At 41.1% G+C, this 17,803-nt stretch overlaps 1 protein-coding gene across 21 annotated transcripts in view; it reads right to left on the bottom strand.

Moving 5' to 3' along the window:
* Positions 1 to 2,651: 2,651 nt before the first annotated feature.
* Positions 2,652 to 17,803, bottom strand: part of LOC114136523 (hemicentin-1-like) — a 51,908-nt gene continuing 36,756 nt past the window's right edge. For all 21 annotated transcript variants that reach the window (XM_028004533.1, XM_028004543.1, XM_028004541.1 and 18 more), the window contains 15 exons: positions 16,831 to 17,091; positions 15,878 to 16,180; positions 15,546 to 15,803; positions 13,540 to 13,842; positions 13,208 to 13,465; positions 12,208 to 12,510; positions 11,876 to 12,133; positions 10,876 to 11,178; positions 10,542 to 10,799; positions 9,625 to 9,927; positions 9,291 to 9,548; positions 7,111 to 7,413; positions 6,791 to 7,036; positions 2,851 to 2,938; positions 2,652 to 2,733 (listed from right to left, as the gene is read on the bottom strand). In XM_028004533.1, coding sequence (XP_027860334.1) covers positions 2,715 to 2,733; positions 2,851 to 2,938; positions 6,791 to 7,036; positions 7,111 to 7,413; positions 9,291 to 9,548; positions 9,625 to 9,927; positions 10,542 to 10,799; positions 10,876 to 11,178; positions 11,876 to 12,133; positions 12,208 to 12,510; positions 13,208 to 13,465; positions 13,540 to 13,842; positions 15,546 to 15,803; positions 15,878 to 16,180; positions 16,831 to 17,091 — 3,722 coding nt within the window. In that variant the 3' untranslated portion in view covers positions 2,652 to 2,714. The remainder of the gene's footprint in view (positions 2,734 to 2,850; positions 2,939 to 6,790; positions 7,037 to 7,110; positions 7,414 to 9,290; positions 9,549 to 9,624; positions 9,928 to 10,541; positions 10,800 to 10,875; positions 11,179 to 11,875; positions 12,134 to 12,207; positions 12,511 to 13,207; positions 13,466 to 13,539; positions 13,843 to 15,545; positions 15,804 to 15,877; positions 16,181 to 16,830; positions 17,092 to 17,803) is intronic.

The raw sequence follows: 17,803 nt of genomic DNA, 5'->3' as shown, positions 1-17,803 counted from the left end.
AAGAACAAAGTGCTTTACTGCAATTTCTTAGATGATACTTTGGTATTTTTCAACAAGTTTGTACTTGCTGAAGGCAGTGACAATGGAAGAAGCCGTTATAAAACATGTGCCACATTTTGAAATCTAGAATAATACAGCAAAAACAGGCGGCCCTCTGTCAGTTCTCCTCAGGCTGGACCAGCAAAGCAGATGTTTCGCGTAAACATCGTGGATTTCACAATCAAAGCCTTTGAAATGTTTGTGCGTTCAGTATAGACACATCTAGACCAAAAGATGTGCTCAGTAACGTTTTGGCTGTCTGTGGTCAGATGTGTTTTTTCTACTTTTACCTCTGCTCTCTATTGCAGATGCAATAAACAAATTTGTACTTTCTATTTTTGCCAATTTAAACTTTTACATCACACGCTTGAGGGAAGCTGATTGAGGATTTTCTGGGTCCGTGTTGGATCTCCCGCTGACGTTTCCGGAAAATCAAAGACCAGAAGTTCTCCTTCCTTTAACTACAAGCAAGGTCTGAGGTTAGGAAGACTCTTCCTAGGTCGTATGGACCCTCCTGACGTCAACGTCCCAATAAAAAAAAAAAAAAAATCAAAGAGACCCTGTTCATAGACGACAGCGGATAACGGAAAAGATTTAATGAAGTAAAAGGAGTTTAACTTAATGAACTGTCACTTTCACTTACCGAGCAGAGAGTGGTGAGATTCACTCAAACACTTTCTTAATTCTTGTACAAATGAGAACAGCAAGCAGACATCCTTAATGTATGTTATGAAACCTGTGTTTATCTTTAGTTGTGATGATTACCGCAGCAGTGTCTTCACATGTCTGCCTAAAAAAAAGAAATCACAGCTGCAGCCGATCCAGAACGCTGCTGCTCACCAGGAAGACAGACCAGCTGTTGTAGGATCAACCTTCCAGACTGCTCCGCTTTTGTTTTTTTCTTCTGTCTCTGTATCCTCAGAACCAGAACCAAACATGAAAAGCATTCAGCTTCTATGCACCTAGAACAAACTTCCGCAGTTTGATTTCCTTACAAATCAAACTTCTAGATTTGTCCTAGATTCCACAAATCTAGAGCAAACTTGCAGTTTTCCCATAAAACTGCAAAGCAGCTGAAACACTGAGTTCCTTTAAATTAAGGCTAAAAATCCCCCTGTTTAGTTGCCTTTGAATAGCAGTAAAAGGAACACTACTCAACATAATTGACTTATTTGACTAAATGTTATGTTTATTGCTTGTTTCACAAATGGTCACTGCACGATGGTTTTATAACACTTTGAACTCAAGTGCTGCTGAAATTTGTGATGAAAATATACTTGAACTTGAAGAAAATGAGAGTCACAGAAATCTGGCTACAGCTACAAAATAAATCTCATATAAAATATATAAAACAAAAACTATGCAAAATATTAGACTTTTAAACAAAGTATAACAAAAATATATTTTAGAATACTCAAAACTCCAGACTTTATATTGTTAATTTGTTGTTCCATATGCGACTTGTTGTATTGACTTTTGGGGCAACACATATAAAACTAACACTAAGCCTTTGTGAGACAAAAGAAAGCTATAAGGCGACATACAGAGAACATACAAATAAATTGTTTACTCAATCAGACAATTTGAAATTAAGGGACTTGGTTCATTTAAAAATGTTATCAGTTATGTTTAAAGCTAAAAAGACATTATTGCCAATCAATTTACAAAAGTTTTCTTGTCTTAACTCTTTCATGCATAGTGGTCACTACAGTGGACAGCTATCTAAAAGCCATTTTCTTGTGCTTCCTGTGGATTTTTATGTTATAAATGCACACAGACCACTGAAGTGGACACTAATGCATCATAAAATATACCATCAACTACTGGCCATCAGCTGCAAATGCAAGAAATTATTTTTGTTAAATACAATATGGCCGACAGACAAAAAAGCATGAGAACCAACCCGGTCCCTCCTTCTACTGTAGACGACTCTTGTAAGTAAAAAAAATATTGTGACATCAGATAACCCCTAAGGAACAATACTACTGATGTATTTTTCAAATAACAACTTTGTATTTGGACAAAATTACAATTGATCACTTTAAAAAAAACAAAACATTTTTACAAAAACATTTTCCTACCTTTTTTTATGCCTTAAGAAAATTTTTTTTAAAATGGAAAAAAAATTCTGACACAAAGGATCATAATTCATGCATGAGAGGGTTTTAAGCTCAAAGTGACAGAAAGAACCGAAGTAAGTGTGATTTCTAAAGTAAGATTGTGCGGACTACTTTAAAGCAAATGTGTATTTCGGTGCATGGAGTCAAATTATGGAAAAGGTTGGATGAGGATTTGAAAAAATGTCCTACTTTAAACCAATTCAAAATACTTTATAAGAAAAAAAAAGATTAAGTCTTATACACTTCTGAGTTAACAATGAGGAGAATGATATAAAAACGGGCAGGTTTTTATAAGGTTTTTCTTCTTCCTGCTCCCTTTCACTCATGTAGATAAATTGTTACAAGACAATGATTTTGTACATTGGTGATGAAGCGTGATTTGTTGAGTGAATAAACTTATTGATTGATTGATTGATAATTAAATATATTTTATTAGGTTTTTACAAAGAGGCAGAAACTATTTCATACACCAATCAGTGGCTGAGAGAGTTGTAGCGGGTTGCAGCATTTTATTTTTAGTGCTTCACACAAGCACAACTCATGAGCTTGACTGGATTAGGAGTGAATGAACCAGCTGAAAGAAAAAAAACAAACAGGAGAGATTGAAAGTAAACGTCAAACACCAAAATGTAACCGAGACCAGCAGCTCTGGAGCTGAATTGTAACTACTCAGAAGACAAAAGTGTCTTACGTGTCAAGGATGAAGACTGTACTGCCAAGAAGTACCATTCCCACGGCCCCTATTATTGCAAGAATCCAGGCTCCAAGTCCGTTTGTACCTTTAACAAGAAAACAAGCTCAGTTTTCACCGAATGGAAAATATCTTGGCTTTAAACATTGTTATCTTACATTTATTGCAACTTTTTGAAAAAAAAAAACAAACAAAAAAAACAACAAAAAAGAGCAAAATCTTAACAGATGTTCTCATAATATTTTATGTTAAAAAATATAATTTGAACTGATGCAATGGTTCTTCATTAATACATGATGAAATGTACCCAGAATAACTTAGGATATTGACTTAACCTTTTATTCTGCTAAAATTTTTTATTATATTAATATCTTTGAGGATTTTGAATCAATCAATCAATCATCCATCCATCCATCTTCTTCTGCTTATCCGGGGTCGGGTCACGGGGTAGCAGCTTTAGAAGGGAGGCCCAGACTTCCCTCTCCCCAGCCACTTCTTCCAGCTCTTCCGGGGGAATCCCGAGGCGTTCCCAGGCCAGCTGAGAGACATAGTCCCTCCAGCGTGTCCTGGGTCTTCCCCGGGGCCTCCTCCCGGTGGGACGTGCCTGGAACACCTCACTAGGGAGGCGTCCAGGAGGCATCCTGACCAGATGCCCGAGCCACTTCAACTGGCTCCTCTCGATGTGAAGGAGCAGCGGCTCTACTCTGAGTCCCTCCCAGATGACTGAGCTTCTCACCCTATCTCTAAGAGAGAGCCCAGCCACCCTACGAAGAAAACCCATTTCGGCCGCTTGTATCCGCGATCTCGTTCTTTCGGTCATGACCCAAAGCTCATGACCATAGATGAGGGTGGGAACGTAGATCGAACAGTAAATCAAGAGCTTCGCTTTATGGCTCAGCTCTCTCTTCACCACGACGGACCGGTACAGCGCCCGCTTGACGGCAGACGCTGCGCCAATCCGTCTGTCAATCTCCCGCTCCCTTCTTCCCCCATTCGTGAACAAGATCCCGAGATACTTGAACTCCTCCACTTGGGGCAGGACACGCCCCCCTGACCCAGAGAAGGCACTCTACCCTTTTCTGGCTCAAGACCATGGCCTCGGATTTGGAGGCACTGATTCCCATCCCGGCCGCTTCACACTCGGCTGCGAACCGCTCCAGAGCTGCAGATCATGACCTGATGAGGCCAGTAGGACCACATTGTCTGCAAAAAGCAGAGATGAGATCCTAATGGTCACCAAATCGAATCCCCTCAACACCTTGGCTGCGCCTAGAAATTCTGTCCATGAAAGTGATGAACAGAATCGGTGACAAAGGGCAGCCCTGGTGGAGTCCAACTCTCACCAGAAACGAGCCCGACTTACTGCCGGCAATGCGGACCAGACTCTGACACCGGTCATACAGGGACCTGACAGCTCGTATCAAAGGGCCCGGTACCCCATACTCCCGGAGAACCCTCCACAGGGCTCCCCGAGGGACACGGTCAAACACCTTCTCCAAGTCCACAAAAGACATGTAGACTTGTTGGGCAAACTCCCATGCACCCTCCAGGACCCTGCCGAGGGTGTAGAGCTGGTCCAGTGTTCCACGACCAGGACGAAAAGCACACTGCTCTTCCTGAATCCAAGGTTTGACTATCCGACGGACCCTCCTCTCCAGGACCCCTGAATAGACCTTGCCAGGGAGGCTTAAGAGTGTGACCCCTCTATAATTAGAGCACACCCTCCGGTCCCCCTTTTTGAACAGGGGGACCACCACCCCGGTCTGCCAATCCAGGGGAACTGCCCCAGATGTCCATGCAATATTGCAGAGTCGCGTCAGCCAACACAACTCTACAACATCCAGAGCCTTAAGGAACTCCGAGTGGATCTCATCCACCCCCGGAGCCTTGCCACCAAGGAGGTTTTTAACCACCTCGGCGACCTCGTCCCCAGAGATCGGAGAGCCCAACCCAGAGTCCCCAGGCTCAGCTTCTTCAATGGAAGGCATGTTGGTGGGATTGAGAAGGTCTTCGAAGTACTCTGCCTACCGGCCTACAACGTCCCGAGTAGAGGTCAGCAGCACACCATCCCCACTATAAAGAGTGTTGGTGCCATACTGCTCTCCCCCCCCCCCCTCCCGAGACGCCGGATGGTGGACCAGAGTCGCCTCGAAGCCGTATGGAAGTCTTTCTCCATGGCCTCTCCAAACTCCTCCCACGCCCGAGTTTTTGCCTCAGCAACCACCCGAGCTGCATGCCTCTTCGCCTGCCGGTACCCATCAGCTGCTTCCAGAGTCCCACAGGCCAAAAAGGCCCGGTAGGACTCCTTCAGCCTGATGGCATCCCTCACTGAAGGTGTCCACCAACGGGTTCGAGGGTTGCCGCTGCGACAGGCACCGACAACCTTGCGGCCACAGCTCCGATCGGCCGCCTCGACAATGGAGGCACGGAACATGGTCCACTCAGACTCCATGTCCCCCACCTCCCCCGGGACGTGTTCGAAGTTTTGCCGGAGATGGGAGTTAAAGCTTCGTCTCTCTGGGGATTCCGCCAGATGTTCCCAGCAGACCCTCACAACACGTTTGGGCCTGCCAGGCCTGACCGGCTTCCTCCCCCACCACCGGAGCTAACTCACCACCAGGTAGTGGTCAGTGGACAGCTCTGCACCTCTCTTCACCCAAGTGTCCAAGACATACGGCTGCACATCCGATGAAACAATGACAAAGTCATTCATCGAACTGCGGCCTAGGGTGTCCTGGTGCCAAGTGCACATATGGACACCCTTATGCCTGAACATGGTGTTCGTTATGGACAATCCATGACGAGCACAGAAGTCCAACAACAGAACACCGCTCGAGTTCAGATCGGGGGGGCCGTTCCTCCCAACCACGCCCCTCCAGGTCTCACTGTCATTGCTCACGTGAGCGTTGAAGTCCCCCAGCAGAACAAGGGAGTCCCCAGGAGGAGCACTCTCCAGTACCCCCTCTAAGGACTCCAAAAAGGGTGAACTGTTGTTCGGCCCGTAAGCACAAACTACAGTCAGGACCCGTCCCCCCACCCATAGGCGGAGGGAGGCTACCCTCTCGTTCACCGGAGTAAACCCCAACGTACAGGCGCCGAGATGGGGAGCAAAGAGTATGCCCACTCCTGCCTGACGCCTCTCACCTTGGGCAACTCCAGAGTGGAAGTATGTCCAGCCCCTCTCAAGGAGGCTGGTTCTAGAACCAAAGCCATGCGTCGAGGTGAGACCGACTATTTCTAGCCGGAACCTCTCGACCTCACATACTAGCTCCGGCTCCTTCCCCACCAGAGAGGTGACATTCCACGTCCCAAGAGCCAGCTTCTGCAACTGAGGATCGGACCGCCAGGGTCCCCTCCCTCTGCCGCCACCCATCACACACTGCACCTAACCCCTTTGGCCCCTCTCACAGGTGGTGGGCCCATGGGAGGGGGGACCCATGTTTCCTCTTCGGGCTTTGCCCGGCCGGGCTCCATGAGTACCCGGCCACCAGGCGCTCACCATCGTGCCCCCCCTCCAGGCCTGGCTCCAGAGTAGGGCCAGTGACCCGCGTCTGGGCGAGTGAACGCCAAGTCCAATGTTTTTATTCATCATTGGGGTCTTCGGGCTGCGCTTTGTCTGGTCCCTCACCTAGGACCTGTCTGCCTTGGGTGACCCTACCAGGGGCATGAAGCCCCAGACAGCATAGCTCCTAGGATCATTGGGGCACTCAAACCCCTCCACCACGATAAGGTGGCAGCCCAATGAGAGGATCAATCAATCAATCAATCAAATTTTATTTGTATAGCACATTTCAGCAGCAAAGTATTTAAAAGTGCTTTACATCATGTCAAACACAGAAACACAATGCAACATAGAATCAACAATCAAAACACGACATTAAGTCAGGTTTCCGTTTTCTTTTTCTTTGAAAAAGAAAACAAAAGAGGAAGCAGAATTTACCTTTTACTGTGAGATTGATCGGTGATGATTTCTGTTTTCCCACCTTATTTTCAGCTACACAGTAGTATTGATCGCCATCAGTGAATTTAACCTTGTGAAAGTTGCCTGTAGCTACTTCAGTGGTACTTTCCGGGCCTTTCTTGAACCAAGTGATTTTGGGAGGAGGTTTGGCTCTGCTGGAGCAGCTCAGGTCCACCCAGTTACCTTCTGGTGGACTGATGGATGCTGAGGTGTTTCTAGGAGCATCTGATGAAAATGAGACACATGAACTTTATTGATCAGAAACTGCTGAACTATGATCTACTGACAGGATCACTTACATGAAACACTGAGAGCCACTTCTGTCGTTGCTGCGTTGCTTTTTCTAGCCGCAGGATGTCTGGTGAAACATTTGATGTTGTATCCATCATGTGTATCTGACAGAGTGATGGTCTTCTGGATTTTAGTTGTAAAGGTTCCATCTGCGTTTCTCTCTGTGTGTCTGAGAGAGTCTTGTTGGAGATTCCAGGTGAGTTCAGGAAGTGAGTGTGGACAGAGAGTTGAAGCTGAGCAGGTTACAATAACAGACTGGCCCTCCCTCAGATTCCAAGTAGAGATACTAATTCTGGGAGTCAAAGGAGCATCTGAAATTTCACATTAGACACACATTTAATTGATGTCCTGTGTGTGACAAAAATGTATGCATTTGGAAAAACATGACTGTTGTGTGTTTAATGTCTTCATAGGATATATACACACTGAACCAAAATATAAAGGTAACACTTTTGTTTTTGCTCCCATTTTTCATTAGCTGAACTCAAAGTCCTAAAACATTCTCAATATAAAAATTTCTCTCAAATATTGTTCACTAATCTGTCCAAATCTGCGATAGATTTCATTTGATTACAAAATCCATCCCACCTTGTGAGTGTGGCATGTCAAGATCCTGATTAGACAGAATGATTACTGCACAGGAGTGCCATGGGCAGGCCACAATAAAACACCAATCTGAAATGTAATGTTTTGTCACTCAGCACAATGTCAAAGACCGCACAAGTTTTGAAGGGGCGAGCAATTGGCATGCTGACTGCAGCTATGCCGACCAGAGCTGTTGCCTGTGAATTGAATGTTCATTCCTCTGCCATGAGCCATTTACAAAGGTGTTCCAGATAATTTGGCAGTACATCTTACCAGCCTCACAATCACAGAGCATGTGTAACCACATCAGCCCAGCAACTCCACATCCAACATGTTCACCGCCAAGATTGTCTGAGACCAGCTATCCGGGCAACTGCTGAAACAATTAGTTTGCACAAACAAAGACCTCCTGCACAAAGAGTCAGAAACCGTCTCAGGATCATCTGCATGCATGTCGTCCTCATCGGGGTCTCGACCTGCAGTTCATTGCTCTAGCCAACTGGAATTGGCAAATGTTCACATTTGATGGCGTCTGGCACGTTGGAGAGATGTGATCTTCATGGATGAATCCCAGTTTTCACAGTTCAGGGCAGACGGATGATAGCGTTTGTTTCATTGTGTGGGCGAACGGTTTGCTGAGGCAAACGTTGTGGATTGAGTGACATGGTGGAAGCGGGTTTCTGGTGTGGGTAGGCGAATGTCAAGGACATCGAACACAGGTGCATTTTATCGATGGCGTTTTGAATGCACAGGGATACCGTGAAGCAATCCTGAGGCCCATTGTTGTGGCATTCATCCACGAACATTTCCTCATGTCAGCATACTAGTGAACCGTCCCACGTTGTAAGCATCAGTGCACAATTCCTGTAAGCTGAAAACATCCCAGTTTGTGCATGGCCAGCATACTCACCAAACATGTCACCCATTGAACATGGTTGGGATGCTCTGGATCAGCCCATACAACAGCATGTTCTAGTTCATGAAAATATCCATCAGCTTTGAACAGAAATTACATGTTGGTCCAATTTTCAAAGGCAAACAGCACATTTCAAACTGGTCTTGTAATGTGACCTGCCTAAGGCAAACCTGAGCAGTAATCATTCTGTCTAACTGGTATATTGATATGCTACAGTTGTGAGATGGGATGGATAAACTTTTTGAAAGTTTTTGGATTTTCTGTGTGCTTCTCTGGAATGTTCCTTAAGTAAGTTGTACTCTAGTATTTGTTCATTACATATTCACAACTAAATTTTTGCCTGCTGCCATTGGGTCCACCTCAACATCACATCATAACAAAAACATTGGTATTATTATTTCTAAAAGTAAATGAAATTCTTTTCTTTGCATTAGTACAATAAAGATGCAGCATTTTCAGACCTCAAATAATGAGCTTATTTTGACCGTTTCTCATTTTTTTTGTAAATAAAAACTAAATCTTTGCTTGTTTTTTCAGAGACATGTCAGTAGTTCATAGAATAAAAGAGCAATGTTCATATTACTTAAACATATTTATGACAACTAAAATCAGAGCAACTGATAATTGGTCTCTAAATTCTCTCTCTGTTTATAAATAGAAATGATCTTACAAAAAGATAAGCATTACCACCGATGTCAATACAGATGCTTGTCGATTTCTCACTACCAAGCTCATTTGTGGAATCACAGTAGTAGTCTCCTCGCTCAGCAGCATTGAAGCTCATACTGAACACTGAAGCCACTTTAATGAATCCACGTCCGCTGTTCCTGAACCAGGTGAAGCTGGGTGGAGGTTTGGCTCTGCTGGAGCAGTTCAGCTCCACCCTGCTACCTACTGACACCAAAGCTGATGGACTGATGGATGCTGAGGTGTTTCTAGGAGCATCTGAAGAAAATGAGACAAACATGAACTTTATTAATCAGAAACAGCTGAACCATGACCTGCTGACAGGATCACTTACATGAAACACTGAGAGTCACTTCTGTCTTTGCTATGTTGCTTTTTTCAGCCGCAGGATGTCTGGAAGAACATTTGATGTTGTATCCATCATGTGTGTCTGACAGAGTGATGTTCTTCTGGATTTTAGTTGTAAAGATTCCCTCTGTGTTTTTCTCTGTTTGTCTGAGAGAGTCTTGTTGGAGATTCCAGGTGAGTTCAGGAAGTGAGAGTGGACACGGAGTTGAAGCTGAGCAGGTTATAGTGACAGGCTGGCCCTCCTTCAGATCACCAAAAGGGATATCAATTCTGGGAGTCAAAGGAGCATCTGAAATTTCACATCAGACACAAATAATATTCTACGTGTGTCATAGATTTGTGCATGTAAAAATAACATGATTGTTGTGTGTTAAAAATATGCATTGGAAATATACATATACTGAACAAAATTATAAATGTAACACTTTATTGCTCCAATTTTCTATGAGCTGAACTCAAAGACCGAAAGCACACACAGTCACACACGAATATACATGTATACATATATATAAATACACACATTTCATGTTTAAGATTCTGATATTTATAACACCAGTTACATATACATCTATGGAAAAGATTAAGAGACCAACCATTGATTTCTGAACTCTTCTTGAGTTAAAACATCAGCATTATTGTTTCTAAATGAATATGAAATTGTTTTCTTTGCACTATATGAGGTCTGAAAGAACTAAATTTTCTGCATATACGAAATATTTTCAGTATTTCATAAAAGAAAAGAACAAGGATCATTTTACTTAAACATATAACTATAAAAAGTAAAATCAGATAAACTGATAATTTTAAGTGGTCTCTTAATTTTTTTTTCCAGAGCTGTAAGCATGTATATATATAAACTGCAAGAAATGAAATGATCTTATAAATAAAAACAATCAGCATTACCAATGAGGTCAAGACAGATGCGTTTCGATTTCTCACTACCAAGCCTATTTGTGGCCTCACAGTAATAGTCTCCTCGCTCAGCAGCATTGAAGCTCATACTGAACACTGAAGCCACTTTAATGAATCCACGTCCGCTGTTCCTGAACCAGGTGAAGCTGGGTGGAGGTTTGGCTCTGCTGGAGCAGCTCAGCTCCACCCTGCTACCTGCTGACACCAAAGCTGATGGACTGATGGATGCTGAGGTGTTTCTAGGAGCATCTGAGGAAAATGAGACACACATGAACTTTATTGGTCAGAAACAGCTGAACCATGACCTGCTGACAGGATCACTTACATGGAACATTGAGAGTCACTTCTGTCTTTGCTTTGTTGCTTTTTTCAGCCGCAGGATGTCTGGAAGAACATCTGATGTTGTATCCATCATGTGTGTCTGACAGAGTGATGTTCTTCTGGATTTTAGTTGTAAAGGTTCCATCTGTGTTTTTCTCTGTTTGTCTGAGAGAGTCTTGTTGGAGATTCCAGGTGAGTTCAGGAAGTGAGAGTGGACACGGAGTTGAAGCTGAGCAGGTTATAGTGACAGACTGGCCCTCCTTCAGATCACCAAAAGGGATATCAATTCTGGGAGTCAAAGGAGCATCTGAAATTTCACATCAGACACAAATAATGTTCTATGTGTGTCATAGATTTGTGCATGTAAAAATAACATGATTGTTGTGTGTTAAAAATATGCATTGGAAATATACATATACTGAACAAAAATATAAATGTAACACTTTATTGCTCCGATTTTCTATGAGCTGAACTCAAAGACCAAAAATATTTTCAATATAACCATATCGCTCATATATTGTTCACTAATCTGTCTACCTGCATAAGGCACAACTGTACTCTTATCTTGGCCAGGTAACGTATACCACACACACGCATATATATAGATATATATATATAAATACACACATCTCATGTTTAAGATGCTGATACTTATAACACCAGTTACATATACATCTATGGAAAAGATTAAGAGACCAACTATTGATTTCTGAACTCTTCTTGAGTTAAAACATCAGCATTATTGTTTCTAAATGAATATGAAATTGTTTTCTTTGCACTATATGAGGTCTGAAAGCACTGTCATTTTCTGCATATAAAAGAAATTTTCAGTATTTCATCAAATAAAATGGATCATTTTACTTAAACATATAACTATAAAAAGTAAAATCAGATAAACTGATCAATTTAAGCGGTCTCTTAACCTTTTCTAGAGTACTATGTACGTATATATATAAACTGGAAGTAATGAAATGATCTTATTAAATAAAAATAATAAGCATTACCAATGAGGTCAAGACAGATGCGTTTCGATTTCTCACTACCAAGCCTATTTGTGGCCTCACAGTAATAGTCTCCTCGCTCAGCAGCACTGAAGCTCATACTGAACACTGAAGCCACTTTAATGAATCCACGTCCGCTGTTCCTGAACCAGGTGAAGCTGGGTGGAGGTTTGGCTCTGCTGGAGCAGCTCATCTCCACCCTGCTACCTGGTGACACCAAACCTGATGGACTGATGGATGCTGAGGTGTTTCTAGGAGCATCTGAGGAAAATGAGACACATAAACTTTATTGGTCAGAAACAGCTGAACCATGACCTGCTGACAGGATCACTTACATGGAACATTGAGAGTCACTTCTGTCTTTGCTATGTTGCTTTTTTCAGCCGCAGGATGTCTGGAAGAACATCTGATGTTGTATCCATCATGTGTGTCTGACAGAGTGATGTTCTTCTGGATTTTAGTTGTAAAGATTCCCTCTGTGTTTTTCTCTGTTTGTCTGAGAGAGTCTTGTTGGAGATTCCAGGTGAGTTCAGGAAGTGAGAGTGGACACGGAGTTGAAGCTGAGCAGGTTACAGTGACAGGCTGGCCCTCCTTCAGATCACCAAAAGGGATATCAATTCTGGGAGTCAAAGGAGCATCTGAAATTTCACATCAGACACAAATAATGTTCTACGTGTGTCATAGATTTGTGCATGTAAAAATAACATGATTGTTGTGTGTTAAAAATATGCATTGGAAATATACATATACTGAACAAAAATATAAATGTAACACTTTATTGCTCCGATTTTCTATGAGCTGAACTCAAAGACCAAAAATATTTTCAATATAACCATATCGCTCATATATTGTTCACTAATCTGTCTACCTGCCTAAGGCACAACTGTACTCTTATCTTGGCCAGGTAACGTATACCACACACACGCATATATATAGATATATATATATAAATACACACATCTCATGTTTAAGATGCTGATATTTATAACACCAGTTACATATACATCTATGGAAAAGATTAAGAGACCAACTATTGATTTCTGAACTCTTCTTGAGTTAAAACATCAGCATTATTGTTTCTAAATGAATATGAAATTGTTTTCTTTGCACTATATGAGGTCTGAAAGCACTGTCATTTTCTGCATATAAGAGAAATTTTCAGTATTTCATAAAATAAAATGGATCATTTTACATAAACATATAACTATAAAAAGTAAAATCAGATGAGCTGATCATTTTAAGTGGTCTCTTAACCTTTTCTAGAGTACTATGTACGTATATATATAAATTGGAAGTAATGAAATGATCTTATTAAATAAAAATAATAAGCATTACCAATGAGGTCAAGACAGATGCGTTTCGATTTCTCACTACCAAGCCTATTTGTGGCCTCACAGTAATAGTCTCCTCGCTCAGCAGCATTGAAGCTCATACTGAACACTGAAGCCACTTTAATGAATCCACGTCCGCTGTTCCTGAACCAGGTGAAGCTGGGTGGAGGTTTGGCTCTCCTGGAGCAGCTCAGCTCCACCCTGCTACCTGCTGACACCAAAGCTGATGGACTGATGGATGCTGAGGTGTTTCTAGGAGCATCTGAAGAAAATGAGACACATGAACTTTATTGATCAGAAACAGCTGAACCATGACCTGCTGACAGGATCACTTACATGGAACACTGAGAGTCACTTCTGTCTTTGCTATGTTGCTTTTTTCAGCCGCAGGATGTCTGGAAGAACATCTGATGTTGTATCCATCATGTGTGTCTGACAGAGTGATGTTCTTCTGGATTTTAGTTGTAAAGATTCCCTCTGTGTTTTTCTCTGTTTGTCTGAGAGAGTCTTGTTGGAGATTCCAGGTGAGTTCAGGAAGTGAGAGTGGACACGGAGTTGAAGCTGAGCAGGTTATAGTGACAGACTGGCCCTCCTTCAGATCACCAAAAGGGATATCAATTCTGGGAGTCAAAGGAGCATCTGAAATTTCACATCAGACACAAATAATATTCTACGTGTGTCATAGATTTGTGCATGTAAAAATAACATGATTGTTGTGTGTTAAAAATATGCATTGGAAATATACATATACTGAACAAAATTATAAATGTAACACTTTATTGCTCCGATTTTCTATGAGCTGAACTCAAAGACCGAAAACACACACATACACAAGTATGTGTATGTGTGTGTATATATATACATATATACACAAATATATATATTTATATATATATAAATACACACATTTCATGTTTAAGACGCTGATATTTATAACACCAGTTACATATACAGCAATGGAAAAGATTAAGAGACCAACTATTGATTTCTGAACTCTTTTTGAGTTAAAACATCAGCATTATTGTTTTTAAATCAGTAGTTCTTAACCTGGGTTCGATCGAACCCCAGGGTTCGATGAGTCGGTCTCAGGGGTTCGGCGGAGCCTCTGCCGCGGAGGCAAAGACACATTTGTGTAAAGTTGTGATGACGCGCCCCGCTTGGCCATCACTTGCTGCAGAGGATCATGTTACATTGCTTGGCCAATCAGTGCTGCGGGGAATTTAGTGCACGCAGTATCAGCAGCTGTCGTAGTTGTACGTCGCGTGGTTTCTTTCTTAATATTTTAATCCATACTAAATATGTCGAGCAAAAAAAGAAGAAAATGAACAGACTTTGCTCTGAAGATGCACTTGCCAAGGTGAAGCCACGCCTCTCTGAACTGCTCTCCCAAAGACAACAGCAGAAGTCACACCGATTTGCAGGTATGTCATTTGTGCAACACTTTATTCTGGCCCCAAAAAAGTATTTTGTGGATTCAAAACAACAAAACACAAACTAAATTTAAAATAAAAAGAATTAAGTTATTAAAAAAATTTTAATTCTTTGAAAAATTCCAAATTTATTTTTAATTAGTAAAATAGTAAAAAAATATACTGCTCAAAAAAATAAAGGGAACACTCAAATAACATCCTAGATCTGAATGAAAGAAATATTCTCATTGAATACTTTGTTCTGTACAAAGTTCCATTTGCACAACAGCAGGTGAAATTGATTGTCAATCAGTGTTGCTTCCTAAGTGGACAGTTTGATTTCACAGAAGTTTGATTTACTTGGAGTTATATTGTGTTGTCTAAGTGTTCCCTTTATTTTTTTGAGCAGTGTATTTTGGGGGCTGAAATTCTTTTATGGGGCGGAAATATTTTTTGGGGGCTAGAATAAAGTAATACTGTAACTTGCTGTGAGTTCATGGTTTTGTTCTTTGAGCAAAGTGACGTTCATGCACGGCTCATTTTGTGCACCAGCAAGAAAACATATACCTATGTCTTGAATTTGGAAAAAAAAATGTATTTATCACTAAAGAAGGGTTCAGTGAATGCGGATATGAAGTTCGGTACCTCATAAAAGGTTAAGAACCACTGGTCTAAATGAATATGAACTTGTTTTCTTTGCACTATATGAGGTCTGAAAGCACTGCCATTTTCTGCATATACGACATATTATCAGTATTTCATAATAGAAAAGAACAATAATCATTTTACATAAACATATAGTTATAGAAAGTAAAATCAGAGAAACTGATCATTTTAAGTGTACTTGCAATTTTTTTCCAAGAGCTCTATGTACGTATATATATAAACTGGAAGAAATGAAATGATCTTATAAATAAAAACAATCAGCATTACCAATGAGGTCAAGACAGATGCGTTTCGATTTCTCACTACCAAGCCTATTTGTGGCCTCACAGTAATAGTCTCCTCGCTCAGCAGCAATGAAGCTCATACTGAACACTGAAGCCACTGTAATGAATCCACGTCCGCTGTTCCTGAACCAGGTGAAGCTGGGTGGAGGTTTGGCTCTGCTGGAGCAGTTCAGCTCCACCCTGCTACCTGCTGACACCAAAGCTGATGGACTGATGGATGCTGAGGTGTTTCTAGGAGCATCTGAGGAAAATAAGACACATAAACTTTATTAATCAGAAACAGCTGAACCATGACCTGCTGACTGGATCACTTACATGGAACACTGAGAGTCACTTCTGTCTTTGCTGTACGTTTTTTCTCTGCCGCAGGATGTCTGGAAGAACATATGATGTTGTATCCATCATGTGTGTCTGACAGAGTGATGTTCTTCTGGATTTTAGTTGTAAAGGTTCCATCTGTGTTTTTCTCTGTTTGTCTGAGAGAGTCTTGTTGGAGATTCCAGGTGAGTTCAGGAGGTGATTGTGGACAGGGAGTTGAAGCTGAGCATTTTATAGTGACAGATTTGCCCTCCTTCAGATCACCAAAAGGGATATTAAAGTGTGGAATCAAAAGAGCATCTGAAATTTCATATTAGACACACATTTAATTGATGTTCTATGTGTGTGTCAGATTTATGCATGTAAAAATAACATGATTGTTGTGCGTTTTAATAAATGCATTGGGAATGTATAGATTTACTGATGAAAAGTATAAACACAACCCTTTTGTTTTTGCTCCTATTTTTCATGAGCTAAATGTCCTGTTTTTTCACTCACTCTTTTAACATCCCAGTTTGTGCATGGCCAGCATACTCACCAAACATGTCACCCATTGAACATGTTTGGGATGCTCTGGATCAGCCCATACAACAGCATGTTCTAGTTCCTGAAAATATCCATCAGCTTCGTACAGGAATTGAATGTTGGTCCACTTCTTAAAGAAATGGACCATCACTACACAGGCCAAAACCAACAAGCTGTTCAACTCTATGTGAAGGAGATGTGTTGCACTGCGAGAGTGAAATGGCGGTTACACCAGATACTGACTGGTTCTCAGACCCCCCAATTAAGCAAACAGCACATTTCAAACTCGTCTTTTAATGTGGCCTTCCTAATACACAGCTGTAATCATTATGTCTAACCAGTATTGTGATATGCCACCATTGCTCTATATGTACATATTATAAATAGAAATGAAATGACCTTTTTTTAAAAATAACATGCATTACCAATGATGTCAATACAGATGGTTTTCGATCTCTCACTACCAAAAGTATTTTTGGCCTCACAGTAATAGTTTGCTCGCTCAGTAGCAAAGAAGCTGTAAACCGGCGCCACAGATAATTTAATGTCTCCACGTTTGCGGTGCTTGAACCAGGTGTAGCTGGTAATGGGAGGGTTGCCTCTGCTGGAGCAGCTCAACGCCACCCTGCTACCTTTTGACACCAAATATGATGGACTGATGGTTGCTGAGGTGTCTTTAGGAGCATCTGAGGAAAATGAGATGACATATTTACTTTATACGTTTAGGTTACTAAAAAATTTACTTGAAAGAACATTCAAAGAGCTTTTAATCAACATCAGTATCATTTAGTTTAGACATTAAGGCTGCTGCAGTGCTTTAAAATCTGAAATATTTTATAACTTGTTTTCCCTTCAGTTTACATTAAAACTTGTGAAAAGTTGTGACTCAAAATCTCCAAAAGATGCTTAAATTCTATATTTTTTTAATTACCATGAAACATTCAAAACATGCCTAAATAAATGCCATTAAATTGACCAGTAATATTTCTTTTAATAACTCAAAAAGTTTTGTTTTCTACTTTAACAAAGAATATTTTGCATGAAGAAAAAAGGCATTCAAATTAAACAATTTTTCAGAGATCATAGTGAAATCCTAAATTAATTTATATAAATTAGTTCATTGCAAAGACTTAACTTAGCATTTGCTAGCATTTTCAGACAGAGCTTACAAAGACAAGCCGGTTCTTTTGACTCCCAAACGTCTCTTAATTTATCATCAACTGCAGCCCCACATAGTAATATAACTTGGCAAACAGGAATGTTTTATACGACAAATCATTTTGCATTCAATGTACCTGTATAAGAAGCTATGCAATTCCTTAATTTTATATATTTGTTCTGTTATGAAAACAGACATTCTAACTTCTGCATAATAATTTAATCAAACTTTCAATTAAA

The sequence above is a fragment of the Xiphophorus couchianus genome, chromosome 21 (genome assembly GCF_001444195.1).
Source record: "Xiphophorus couchianus chromosome 21, X_couchianus-1.0, whole genome shotgun sequence".
Lineage (NCBI taxonomy): Eukaryota > Metazoa > Chordata > Actinopteri > Cyprinodontiformes > Poeciliidae > Xiphophorus > Xiphophorus couchianus.
This window is presented reverse-complemented; position numbering and strand designations above follow the sequence as displayed.